Source organism: Trachinotus anak, unplaced genomic scaffold (assembly GCF_046630095.1).
Source record: "Trachinotus anak isolate AG129_WGS33_773 ecotype Australia unplaced genomic scaffold, CSIRO_AGI_Tana_v1 ptg000025l, whole genome shotgun sequence".
NCBI classification, from domain to species: Eukaryota; Metazoa; Chordata; class Actinopteri; order Carangiformes; family Carangidae; genus Trachinotus; species Trachinotus anak.
Window position 1 is genome coordinate 4671160 of NW_027273876.1, and position 13304 is coordinate 4684463.

At 44.1% G+C, this 13304-nt stretch overlaps 2 protein-coding genes across 2 annotated transcripts; both read right to left on the reverse strand.

The window, feature by feature from the left end:
- Positions 1 to 225: 225 nt before the first annotated feature.
- On the reverse strand, positions 226 to 6795 carry prph2a (peripherin 2a (retinal degeneration, slow)). Its single transcript, XM_071462929.1, has 3 exons — positions 5806 to 6795; positions 4228 to 4474; positions 226 to 1576 (listed from the first exon to the last, which is right to left on the reverse strand). The coding sequence occupies exons 1-3, from the start codon at positions 6384 to 6386 to the stop codon at positions 1370 to 1372; spliced, it is 1035 nt and encodes a 344-aa protein (XP_071319030.1). The 5' UTR covers positions 6387 to 6795; the 3' UTR covers positions 226 to 1369.
- Positions 6796 to 8319: 1524 nt separating this feature from the next.
- On the reverse strand, positions 8320 to 9874 carry tbcc (tubulin folding cofactor C). The gene has a single exon (XM_071462930.1). The coding sequence runs from the start codon at positions 9826 to 9828 to the stop codon at positions 8812 to 8814; it is 1017 nt and encodes a 338-aa protein (XP_071319031.1). The 5' UTR covers positions 9829 to 9874; the 3' UTR covers positions 8320 to 8811.
- Between the last annotated feature and the right edge of the window lie 3430 nt (positions 9875 to 13304).

Genomic DNA, 13304 nt, shown 5'->3' on the forward strand with positions numbered 1-13304 from the left:
CACACAGACGCACAAACACACACACACACACACACACACACATGTCCGTCCTTACACTGGACATGTGGAGAGTCATCCCATGTCCATGTGAAAGCAGTAATGCCATAATTGCCCTTATCCTATTGACTTAATCAGGAACCCTGTGGCTCTCACTGCATGACTCGCCTCCTGATCTCAGGTCTGTTCAACTGAAGGTCGAGACAACACAACGTCATTACTTCACTGTCAAATCACATCTCTAAAATCCTTTATTCATGTACACAATCAGCATAATCTCTTCTCTACACAGACACAAAAAAATCATATGGAAAAAAAAACTTTACATGGATTTAAATAAAATGTTTAGCTTAATTACATTATTTTTTAAAAAAGTTAAATTTTTTTCATCATTTCTACACTATGTACAAAGACAGCAACCCAGGTGTTAGAATATACATAAATATATGTCAATATATAGATACTGAATGCACAAGGGAAACGTCAAAGAGGATCTGAGATTACAGCACAGGGGTCAGGAGCCAAGATTTAGCTGCCGATTTCAGTCGTCCTCCACAGGTTTGGAGTTGCCCCTGCTTCTCTCTGGAGCTCACCTCCTGATGCCCAGGCCTCACTCTTCCACCACGCATCTCAACATTCATGCATGATTCATACCGATTCATTCAATTCATAATTTTACTCCATCTCAGGAGGCTCTCCAGTCTTCACTGTGGACAAAAGTGGACTGGAGTATAAAAAATTGTGAGTGGGGGGACGTTAATTTGTTTGCTTTGCCTATTTACAGTATCAGTTACAAGCCAAAACACTAGAGACTGGTCAAAAAAACAAGGTGTTTCTTGGGTCATAAATATTATCCATTTGCACCTCTGGCTTCATGAGAGGGGGGGTTGCATGGCAACCACCATCCCCACCAAACTATTGGACAACAATACAAAGGAAAAATTACATTCTTACTTGTGATTACAAAGCATCTGATATTTATCAATACATATGATATTTACTTGCGTTATCATTTTGCTTTTTCTTTTTTTGAAAAAAGAATCTAAATCCACAAAATATCAGGAACCAAAACAGGAAAATATATTATGAATATGAAATATGAAGCAAAAGTCAGAGCTGGTTTGTTTGGGGAAAACCAAAATTAAAAACCAAAACATAACTCATTCTACTCATAATCTCTCTCTATGTATGAATATACAGTATTATTTATGCAAGGAGTCCATTTGTAAGGAGTCCGTTTAAAAGGAGTCCAAAGCCAAATATGTGCTTGCGGGTAGCGTCTACATAATAAATGTTGGTAGAAAAAAGTACTAGTCCCCTTCCTCTCCTCCTCAGGTGGGAGTGGTGTCAGTTTTTGCAGGAGGGGGTCAGCTCAGCTCACTGTCGCAACCGCTACCTCGCCCCCCTCGTCCACCTTGCTGCCTTTGCCCATAGCCTTCATTTTGTCCATGATGTCAGTGAACGTCTCCTTCACTGTCTTCTCCAGGAGCCAGCCCTCACTCTCGCTCTCTGGGTCCTCCGGGTTAGCCAGGGTGGACTGCGAGGTGTCGACGTACTGCAGGCCGATGGTCACTGCAACCTGCAAACATCAGAAAAACCCAAAGCTGGTCCCTTACACAGCAGGTAGAAAATACCCTTTGTCACAAAATTTTAAAAAAATTGACTGAGCCCCAAATTGCAACAGATATAACAGATATAACTTCATATAAACTTTATATGAACAAAGTCACTCAGTTGCATTTAAATGACTCAAATGTTGTTTGAAAGGAAAATACTAACTTCAAGAAGGACAAGTACTAAAATCTGCATCATTATAACTAATAAATATGTTGAAGTAAAAAACTACAATAATTAATTGACTAGATTTGTAGGAAAAAAATTATCAATCAAGTCACTTTTTATGCAAAAACATGTTATGGTTCCAGTGTCTTCAGTGTAACAATTTGCTGCTTTACCTTGTTATACATTATAGTAAATTTATATCTATATAATTATAGTATTTTTTACTATTTTCTTTAGACAAAACAATTAATAAGTATATTAATAAAATAATTGTTAACTGCAGCCCTATTTTGAATATCCTTTAAATACTAATTAATTAGTAATTTAAATATTTAATAGTGCTTTACGACATAACACAGTGAGGTGACATAAATTACATCTGATATATGAGCAACAAAATGTCTATAATTCTTGAAGTAGTCCACAGTCTAAAGCCTGACCTATCATTTGGAAAGTTAAGAAGTCAGTTACAATGAATGGTGACTTCAGATCAGGAGATCAAGCTCCCGGAAGTGGGTCTGTCCTCGACACCTCCCTGAGCCCACTATCTGTGTCAGCACAGGGACGCTTGCATAACTAGTCTTAAATCTGGGACTCCTCCGACTGTGCATCTGATCAGCTTCCATGTAAATCCAAGTTTTTAGAACAAGGGTTTGTCTGCAGGATTTCTGGGATAGAGGCATTATCCAAATGATGCTATTTACTGTCTGCCTGAGCTGACGCAGGAACACGAACCACTCGGCTCATCACTGCTATCACCGGGTTCGAGGATTTAACTGTACATGTTTGTCGCTGTGCTGTGTACAAGTGAGCAGATGTTGGCTGAGGAGAGAGCTGAAGTGAGGAGAGAGGCCATTTGGCTGCTACAGGATTACACTTTGCGTAGAAAGTAGCAGGTGAGATGCTGCTGATAAGCTGCACACCCGTATATGCCAAAGGTGGCGCGGGGTAACCTGACAATAGGGTTGGAAGAGCGATATTTAGGTAAAGAGGATAGAGTTGTTTGGGAAGGAGATGCAATAAGTGGATACAGATAATAGTGGGGGTGGAGTGTGGAGAGGAGAGAAGAAGATGGAGGAGGTGATGGACGACAGGAACGCCAACTGGGTCACGGCTTTGCGTGTTTATACACAGACTCTTCACCTCACCTCTCACTAGTCGGCCATCAAAGTCCTCATCTGATTCCCAAACTATTTTACTGAGGCCACTCTGAATTTAGTGGAAAATAGCTCAACTTTAAAGACTGATTGAACATCAGTCTTTAAAGTTGCTTCCACTGAAAAATGTGATGTTGTTACTTGTGTAGAGTTTGACACTAGAATGCTGGTTCCAAATTCGTCTGCATCTCATCTTAAATCTGAGTTTAAGGCCTGTAAAAATGATTCTGTGACATCATAACTAGTTTGAAAGCTATTGTGTAATGTAAACAAGTGTGGTGTCGAAACGTGAAATCTCCAGTGTGTGTACACTGTGAACGGACTTTTCAGTGAAGTTGGAGACATTTTATGTTCAGTAAATAAACTTTTATATTCATATATTACTTATTTTTAGGTCATTTAAGATCAAGCTGCAAAAATGCTCAAACTTATGGACAACAAGGAGACCCACTTCTCACCCCACCTCCTCATATCAAGGGTCATTTTCTGTATAGATAAACAAATGATTATTTAAAGCCTTACTATGTGTCTAATATTTCTTAAAACATACACTTTAAATGTAACATTTTATAGTAAAGTGGTGGTTTGCTGTGTTTGGGACTGTCTCATTTTCTGCCTGGGAGACAGTCACAGATGGTCCCATAGAAGAGCAGAGGGAAGCAGCTGTGTAGTGAACTTCAATGAAGCTGGAGAGGTTACATGCATTTTTCAAAACAACCAGTTAGTTTTCATTGTGTATTTTCAAAGAACATTGCTTGAAAGCACTTCCACTAAAACATAAATCTCACTTTGTGACACTTGTTAAAGTTTTGTTTGTTTGTTGTTGTGTTTTCAAGTTACCCATCATTGCCCCTTGTCACTATCTGGGTAAAAGTGGGTGTTTTCCATCCTCCAGACTTGGGTGGCAGTAATTACCCCACTGGTTCACCACAACAAGATGGAGACTACACTAGAAAACTTACTTGGAGGAGCAACACAAAGGTCGGATTCATGCTTTACTGGCTTTGCAAGAAAAAAAGACATTGAAGATGAAGACTAACTGGTTGGTTTGACCGATGTGCTTCTGGTTAACTGCCCCATCTCTGATAAAAAGCCGTGCTCAGCAACTTCCCTGAGCTTTTCTATGGTGACATAGTCCTAAACAAAGCTAAGTGATGGTATAGGTGATCCACTGAAACATAATATAGTGGAGTTAAGCTATTTCTTAACTAATCTATTTGAAATGAGGTCAAAATGTATCATAATTGCATGAATATTTCCCTATTTGTGTCCAGGCTCCTGTGGCTCTGACCTCCAGCATAGTGATCAGCACCACCAGGGCTCCAATGGTGTTCATCATGCCTCCATAGTAGGACAGCAGGGCATCGCGGCAGCCACGTTTCCACACGTTGAGCTCCTCGGTGTAGTGGTCGTAGCTGTAATGGGCAGTGTTGTTGGTCATCTGGAGCTGGATGCAGGGTCTGGGGGAGCTGGGGTTACAGCAGCTGAACGGGACTCCATCCATCAGGTACTGGCCATCCACGTTGCTTCCAATGCGGCTAAGAAGAATCAGGCATCAAACGTCAAGTTTGTGTTATGTTATGATGGGTTGGAGGTGAAAGTGAGGTGAGATTAGAGGTCTTAGAGGAACTTGCGACACTATATTATGTTATAGTTAGTGTGAGCTAAAATTATATGAAGTATAAACAGCAAGTCTGAGTTAGAATCCTCTACCACAAACAACTAAATGAAAGGTGTGAATTTGCAGAGGTTGCACATCTTATCTTCTCAGTTATTGGATGAAACTTTTTGAGGCCATAGCAAGAGGTTTCGCTGTACTTCACAGTATCGTGCAATCCAATAAAACACCTCACATTCCACAACAATAAACAGTCTTGAGCAAAAATCAAACAGTATTAGATTCAGATAACTGCATTATTATGATAATGAAGTGGTTTATATGGATCAGAGATTTGTAGAAACATCAACACCGAATTAAACCCAAAATAATGTCCCAGATAACACTTTGGTTGGTCAATACTACAGAATATACAGGAAATACTACTTTGTATAGGCAGCTAAAGGAAATTTCAATAAGGATTTGGAAAAACTTGGGTTAAAAGTAAAACTTCAAGGGCATATTACTCTTTGAAACTTCAAAATGAGCCAAGAGTTTTCTCCGATCACCTCCCCACTGTAACTGGGCAACAACTTTATGATTCTGATTCAAAACTCCCAGATTGTTTTCTTGGACAGTGATGTCTCTGGAGTGCTGCCAGGTCCTCTGCTGATTGGACAGGACACTGATTCTTGAAGGACATGGAGCTGTAATCCTGGAGATTAAATACTAATTATGTGCCAAGTCTCAAAACCATCCTCTTTGCAATTATCCACACAAAGCAAACTGGTATTTGTCACCAAAAAATCCATATAGACAGAAAAGGGTTGTCACAAGGTGGCCACATATCACTGAATTGGAACAACAAATGGTACTTTTAATCCTACTCTTGCCTTTTTGACCCATATATCTTTTTCTGTACCTAATCACCAAAGCCCCTCCTCTTGACTTCATCCATAAAACTGCCTAGTAACCTCTTCCACCCCCCCAGCCCCCAATGACACGTCCCCATTGCTACCTGTTGCTGTCACCATTTCTGTGCTGATAATCCTTTGAAGACGAAAGTGAATAATACACCTGCTCTGACCTACCTTCACCTCAAATCCACTTATACTGAAATCTAACTTTGTATAGAAGCACCCCACCTCAGCAGCCCCCACCTTGATGCTCAGGGTCAATGACAATCTCTTTAAACCCACAAGTGTCATTTCCCTGTCACATCATCGCTAACTTTTATAGGTTATCGTGAAGGATTTACATTTCGTCACTTACTCTTTTACTTCCTTTGAGCTGAAGTCCAGGTAGCGGTTGCTAACCCACTGGATCTCAAACCAATCTCTGTAGTTGTCATTCCCGCAGCAACGAAACTCTATCTGCATCAGGTCCAGGGTCCTCTTCATGTAGCAGCGTCCCGGCGTGTCCGTGTCCTTGTAGTACCTCATGCCGTTCCTCAGCCCCTCAGCCAGGGTGAACTGCAGAGGGATCCTCATCACAAAACACATCAGGGCCGTCAGGAGCAGCAGGACGTTGAACCCCACGCAGAACACCAAGAAGGTCTTCAACATGGGCTTCCACTTTGCAAACTTGATAGGGTCCAGTGAGTCGTAGCAGACTTTGCCTCCGAAGGCGTTGATGCCACAGGCTATTAGACCCATGAATATGAGCAGGTTGGGCAAGAGGTGGCTCTCGTTGTTGTCCATAAGTTCTGAGCGCTTCCGCAGCTCGATCTTAAAGAACAGGCCCATGCTGAACAACAGCACGCCAGCCATCACAGCAAACCAATACATGAACCAGACCGTCTGAGCAAGCTTCACTCGCTTTTTCAGGTCAAACTTGACCAACATCAAAGCCATTGTTCAATCTGAGATGTGTCCTTGCCTCTGAAGAATGAAGAGAGTCAAATGATGATCTAGATCAGCAGGAGCTCCAAGACTTCCAGAGTTTGCCCATTAGTTTTGAAAAATGCTCTCGAAGGTGCCAACCTGCAGTCCTTGGTCTCCTCTGGCTGGTCCAACAGGGCAGAAGAATCAGCTCAGGCGGTATTCCATCCCACAGTAAAAAAAAGTAGAGATGAAGAACCCAGGTCGACCCCGGAGGAGCACAGGAGTGTTATTTCTTCAAAGCTATCTCCTCTCCCATTGTGACAGAAACTTCAAATTTCATAAAGCTTTATTTTCGGCAACTTTTACCGCTTTTCCTTCCTTGACACACAGGTGAGGCTAATTGCGATGTTCCGTTCTCTCTGAGAGGTGGAAGATTGCCGAGGATCCTCATGATTAAACTCAAAGTTGCAGTACGTCATGCTAAGCCCCTGTAAGCAGCCTGATCCAATTTACAGAAATCCCTCTACACAAGATGAGCCCGGCCGTAAGCCGCTGCCAGGGGCCATAATTGGTTTGAGGTTTCACGTGGTCACAGTCGCCTTGATCGAACACACCAGGAGCTGTAATGGCAACAGCTGAAGGCTGCAAAGACCATGGGCATGAAAGTGGAGCTAATAACAGCATATACCCATTCACAGCTAGGGGTCCTCAAGTTCAGCACAAACCGGATGTCTTCACAGTGGAGCAAAGTGACTGAGTTCACAAAGCCCCTGTTACCCATTCACAGAAACATAAGAGCTTTCAGGCTCACATATCATCCATTCTAGTATGACTCTATATGTGAATAATTAAATTATAACTAAACAAAAAACTGGATGAATAAAAACATGGTCAAACAGTAAAAATTGACAAAGGGTTGGTGTAAAAAAAAAGGTAATTTTGCAAGCTAATTAAAGCATTTAAGTTATTTACTTTCTTTCAGTAATTAGTCTCAGTAATTGTCTTTGTGTCTGCACACACACGAGCCAGATACTGACCAAAGCCAGGCCTTTTCCTGATTGGCTTCCATTCTGACTCCTTCAGACATCACTGTGTTGGACACGAGAGCTGCAGTGTTGCTTACTGCAACAGTTCTATCATTGTTTCTGTTGCTTCCAAATGCAATTAAAATACCGACTGCTGAGCTTCCTTATGCCTCTTTCTCTGAGTCTTCCAGCCAAATCGTTGCTGTTCTGTATTTTGAATGATTGTTTTTGTAACTGTTAGTCTCTTTAAAATTGTGTTATTTGTTGATGTGTGTCCTCAATAGCTTCTTTTGTGTTGTTTTTAATTGCATGGTGCAGCCAATTTTCTTCACTGTGGACCACAAAGTTTCTATCCAACAAACGAACTATAAATATCTAGAGATAGCCTGGATTAAGGCTTTTCCTCGGTATTGTACAGATTATGATGCCTAAAGGAGAGGGTCAGTTTATATCATAGACATAGCACCCCCAACCCCCCATTCTTTTCTTCCTTTCTTTTTATTACACCATAGAAACATGCTAAACAAATCCAATTTACAGCCTCTACCTGTAACCATGTAGTATCAATGTCACTGTGTAATCTTCCATGAAAATATTTTGACTGTTTTAATTAATTAATTAAATTAATGGTTTCTAACACTCTATATTATACATACATCTCTGGAATGAACTAATATCAGCTGGGCTGTATAAGAAATGCTGCAATGTTAATATAACTACCAATAAGGCTGATTTGAATTTTTTGAAGACCACAGAACACTATAAATTGTCTTTCACTGTTATTTATTTTTTTGCATTTTGCCAACTGTCTGCTAATCATGAGCAAAAGAATAAAAGCTCCAGGTTTCATTTTGGCAAGAGAGTTGATCTCCTCCTCAGGAGAGATGTGACGCTCCTCAGTACTACAGCCCCACAGTTATTAAAGCTGATAAGACGGGTGGATTTTTATTGAGATTTATTAGTGCAGCTTAAACCATGTCATACAAAGTGCCTTTTTTTGTATCTGTACAGACAAGTAGCAGCTCAACACAAACAATTAATGAAATCTGCTAAGTGTTCTCAATTAAACTTGTTTTTACAGAGTCCTTCAAACATGACACAAGCTTTTCAGATGGGGTTAAGGGTCAAAAATGTCATTTTTGTAATGCTGACATAGAGAATATGGTGTTTATTAACATTTTTCTCTCAGGCTTTTAGTGTGTGTGTGTTTGCGTGCGTGGGCTATGTAAGTTACATATTGTCTCTGTTTATTTATTTATTTTTTAAATCTGAGAACAACAGGCACTTCAAAGATAACCCCCATTTGGCCAACTAATCTTACTGAAATAACATGAACAAGATTATATATGTGTCAATTCAGGCTGACAACATGTCATTTGGTGGTTTGATTGATGTTAATTAGGCAAATTAAAACTTTAGAAGTTAAAACTCTAAGGGTCCCAACTGGTTTTCCTGTCTTCTTCGGGGATGACACTCCAGTTGGGGGAAGGTGTTCCTGCAGCGAGCCAGTTGAAGTCATCCACCTGGCTCCAGTTGTTCCGGTCCCGGTCAAGGCCAGACACACTGTAGTCCTCATCCAGAGTGGGGTAAGACCAGGAAAATGGGGCAAAGCTGACACCACGACAGTCCTCTATGATGGCTCGGCTGGTGACGTGCAGATACACCTGCGTGTCTGTGGTGTTGTGGGTCCGCAGCTGCTGGCAGGGGAAGCCCAGCGTACTGTTCCTGCAATGATCAACAAATACTGAGCTAGACACCGGCCCGCACAGGATCTCACAGTTGTCGATGTGCTTCAGGTGCAGCGTGCTGGGGGACCCGAACAGACGCACCCTGCAGTTGGACAGGTGGGTCAAGAGCATGTCTCGTTTCTGGATCTCCTCAGATGTTTTGGTCAGAAACTCCTTGTCCATGTTGGAGAAGCCGCACTGCTCAGAGGCTGCAGCTCCATCCACTTCACCTGAGGCAGCTGCAGGTGAGGCCGCCTCAGGTGAAGCTGCAGAGACTTTATCTGCTGCTTTACTGCGAGCTCGAAAGGCAAACTTCTTCTTGGGCAGAGCCTTCTCTCTGGTCTCCGCAAGGGAGGTCTGCAGTTTCTGCAGAGCAGCCTGGGACTGCCTCAGCTCGTACTGCGTCAGAAACAAGACGCTGTCACTCAGAAACTTTTGAAGCTGCACGGTTCTGGCCGCGGCCTCCTCCAGCCTCTGAGTCGCCTCTGCCCGGTCAGCTCCGCAGCAGCCGGACAGCAGCTCCTCGATCAACTCCCGCTCCCTGCTGAACGTCTTAGAGAAATACTCGTCCTTCTCCTCGGCGACACACCGGCTCTCTTTCTCTTCCTTCCGCCGCTCGGCGTCCTCTATTCTCGCCTGATTCCGTTTCTGAAGTCGCTCTTTTACCTTGGCGGCGCCGCTTTCACCAGCAAATCCATCCTCCTGTCTGACTTCATCCATGTTGTTGCTCTGAGGGTTGATGCGGAAGTGACGACGGCGCTGCTTCTTCTTCGTCGTTATTAAAAAAAACCGATGTTAAACGTACATAGCGCCACCTACTGTATCGGAGGTTGTATGGCAATACATCGTTTGAAAAATGATTGTATATCAGAATCAGAATCAGAATCAGAATCAGAATCAGTTTTATTGCCAAGTATGCTTTCACATACAAGGAATTTTTTCTGGTGATTGGTGCAATTGATCAGCAACAGTGGGGCTCTCTAGCCTTGTTGATGAGGCTAATAGCAGATGGGAAGAAGCTATTTTTGTGGCGAGAGGTTTTGGTCCTGAAGGACCGCAGCCTCCTGCCAGAGGGGAGTGTCTCAAAGAGTTTGTGTCCAGGGTGGGAGGAGTCAGCTACAATCTTCCCTGCACGCCTCAGAGTCCTTGAGGCGTACAGGTCCTGGAGGGACGGAAGATTGCAGCCAATCACCTTCTCAGCAGAGTGGATGATACGCTGCAGTCTGTTATTGTCCCTCTCCGTGGCAGCAGCGTACCAGATGGTGATGGAGGAGGTGAGGATGGACTCAATGATGGAGGTGTAGAAGTTCACCATCATAGTCCTTGGCAGGTTGAACTTCTTCAATTGCCTCAGGAAATACATCCTCTGCTGAGCTTTTTTGATGAGGGAGCTGATGTTTAGCTCCCATTTGAGATCCTGTGTGATGGTGGTTCCCAAGAAGCGAAAATGCTCCACGGTAGCCACGGGGGAGTCACACAGGGTGATGGGGGTGGGTGGGGCTGGGCTCTTCCTGAAGTCCACTATCATTTCCACTGTCTTCAGAGCGTTTAGCTCTAGGTTGTTCTGCCTGCACCAGGTCACCAGACGCTCAGTCTCCCACCTGTAGGCAGACTCATCGCCATCAGAGATGAGTCCAATGAGAGTGGTGTCGTCTGCAAACTTCAGGAGCTTGACAGACTGATGGCTGGAGGTGCAGGTGTTGGTGTACAGGGAGAAGAGCAGAGGAGAAAGAACGCAGCCTTGTGGGGATCCAGTGCTGATGGTCTGGGAGTCAGACACGTGCTTTCCTAGCTTCACGTGCTGCCTCCTGTCAGACAGGAAGTCGGTGATCCACCTGCAGGTGGAGTCAGGCACGCTCAGCTGGGAGAGCTTGTCCTGCAGCAGAGCCGGGATGATGGTGTTGAAGGCAGAGCTGAAGTCCACAAACAGGATCCTGGCATAGGTCCCTGAGGAGTCCAGGTGCTGGAGGATGAAGTGGAGAGCCATGTTGACGGCGTCGTCTACAGACCTGTTGGCTCTGTAGGCGAACTGCAGGGGGTCCAGGAGTGGGTCAGTGATGGATTTGAGATGGGACAGGACAAGACGCTCAAATGATTTCATGACCACAGAGGTCAGGGCAATGGGTCTGTAGTCATTTAGTCCTGTGGGCCTTGGTTTTTTGGGGACAGGGATGATGGTGGAGGATTTGAAGCAGGCTGGCACGTGGCAGATCTCCAGTGAGGTGTTGAAGATGTCTGTGAACACTGGAGACAGCTGATCAGCACAGTGCTTCAGGGATGATGGAGAGACAGAGTCAGGACCGGCTGCTTTGCGGGGGTTCTGCTTCTTAAAAAGCCTGTTGACATCTCTCTCCAGGATAGAGAGAGACGTTCCTTTGGTAGGGGAGGAGGGGGGTTCTGATGTGGCTCTGATGTGGAGGTTAGTGTCAGGCTTGTCCCACTGTCTTTCAAAGCGGCAGTAGAACTCATTCAGATCGTTGGCCAGACGGAAGTCATTAGTGGAGTGGGGGGGTTTAGGTTTGTAGTTAGTGATCTGTCTGAGCCCTTTCCAGACAGAAGCAGAGTCATTGGCTGAGAACTGGAGCTGAAGTTTCTCAGAGTACAGTCGTTTAGCTTCTCTCACCGCTTTGCTAAACCTGTACTTGGACTCTTTAAACTTGTCCCTGTCCCCACTCCTGAAAGCTTCCTCCTTTTGCCTCCTGAGCTGACTGAGCTTAGCTGTGAACCAGGGTTTGTCATTGTTATAACTCACCCTGGTGCGTGATGGGATACAGCAGTCCTCACAGAAGCTGATGTATGACGTCACAGCCTCTGTGAACTCATCCAGACTGTTGGAAGCAGTCCTGAACACCTCCCAGTCAGTGCAGTCCAAACATGCCCGCAGATCCTCTATGGCTTCACTGCTCCACTGCTTCGATGTCTTCACAACAGGTTTACACAGTTTTAGTTTCTGCCTGTATGTGGGAATCAGGTGGACCATGACATGGTCAGAGTGGCCCAGTGCAGCCCGGGGGACGGCGTGATAAGCACCACTGATTGTGGTGTAACAGTGGTCCAGAGTGTTCCCCTCTCTGGTCGGGCAATTAACAAACTGTCTGTATTTGGGCAGTTCATGACTGAGGTTCCCTTTGTTAAAGTCACCAAGGACAATAACTACGGAGTCCGGGTTGGTCTGCTCCACACACAGTATCTGGTCGGCGAGCGCCCGCTGTGCCTCCTGCACGTTGGCCTGTGGTGGGATGTAAACACCGACCAGGATGATTGAGGTGAACTCACGGGGGGAGTAGAAGGGCCTGCAGTTTATGATGAAAGTCTCCAGGTCAGGAGAACAGTGCTGCAGGATCACTGTCACGTCTTTGCACCAGCCACTGTTTGCATAAAAGCAGATTCCTCCACCTTTGGTTTTGCCGGACAGCTCTGTGTCGCGATCCGCTCTGAAGAGCTGGAAGCCGGCCAGCTCCAGCGCAGAGTTCGGAATCGATCCACACAGCCACGTCTCCGTGAAGCACAGGACGGCAGATGAGGAAAAGTCTCTGTTCTTCTGCACCAGTAGCTGAAGTTCATCCAGTTTGTTGGGCAGTGAACGCACGTTGGAGAGAAAGATACCTGGGAGAGGTGTGCGGAGTGCGCGCCGGCGGAGACGCGCAAGCGCACCGGCACGTTTTCCTCTCCTCCGGCGTTTCACTGCGAGAGCAACGGTCAGTGCACCTCTGACCAAAATGTCCAATAATCCCACAGATGAGTCGAGAAAAGTAGGAAAAAAATCCACTGGAGTTGTTTCTCTGATATTAATGAGCTCTTCTCTGGTGAAAGAGCTCCGGAAACCAAGGCAGAAAACTGGATTTATAAAGAAAATAAGGCAAAAAAATGCGCACCAAAACACCGAGGCAGCCATCCGCGGCGCCATGGCAACAGAAGAATCTATTAATATAATATTAATAATAATAATTTACTTGTGTCTAAAGTCAAATAAAAAAATATTAAATAGAAAGAATGTGTGGTGAAGAATATTTTAATTCTACTCCACTACATTTATAAGACATCAGTGGTTATTTTATAAAACTTTTACATGCAAAACGTATGAGAAGCTTCTAAAATGTGATGTGGTGTTATAGATTAGACTAACCAACAGTATCTAAAATTAGAACGGAAATTATCTGTTTTATTTTGATTATTTATGTTTCACTATTTTGATG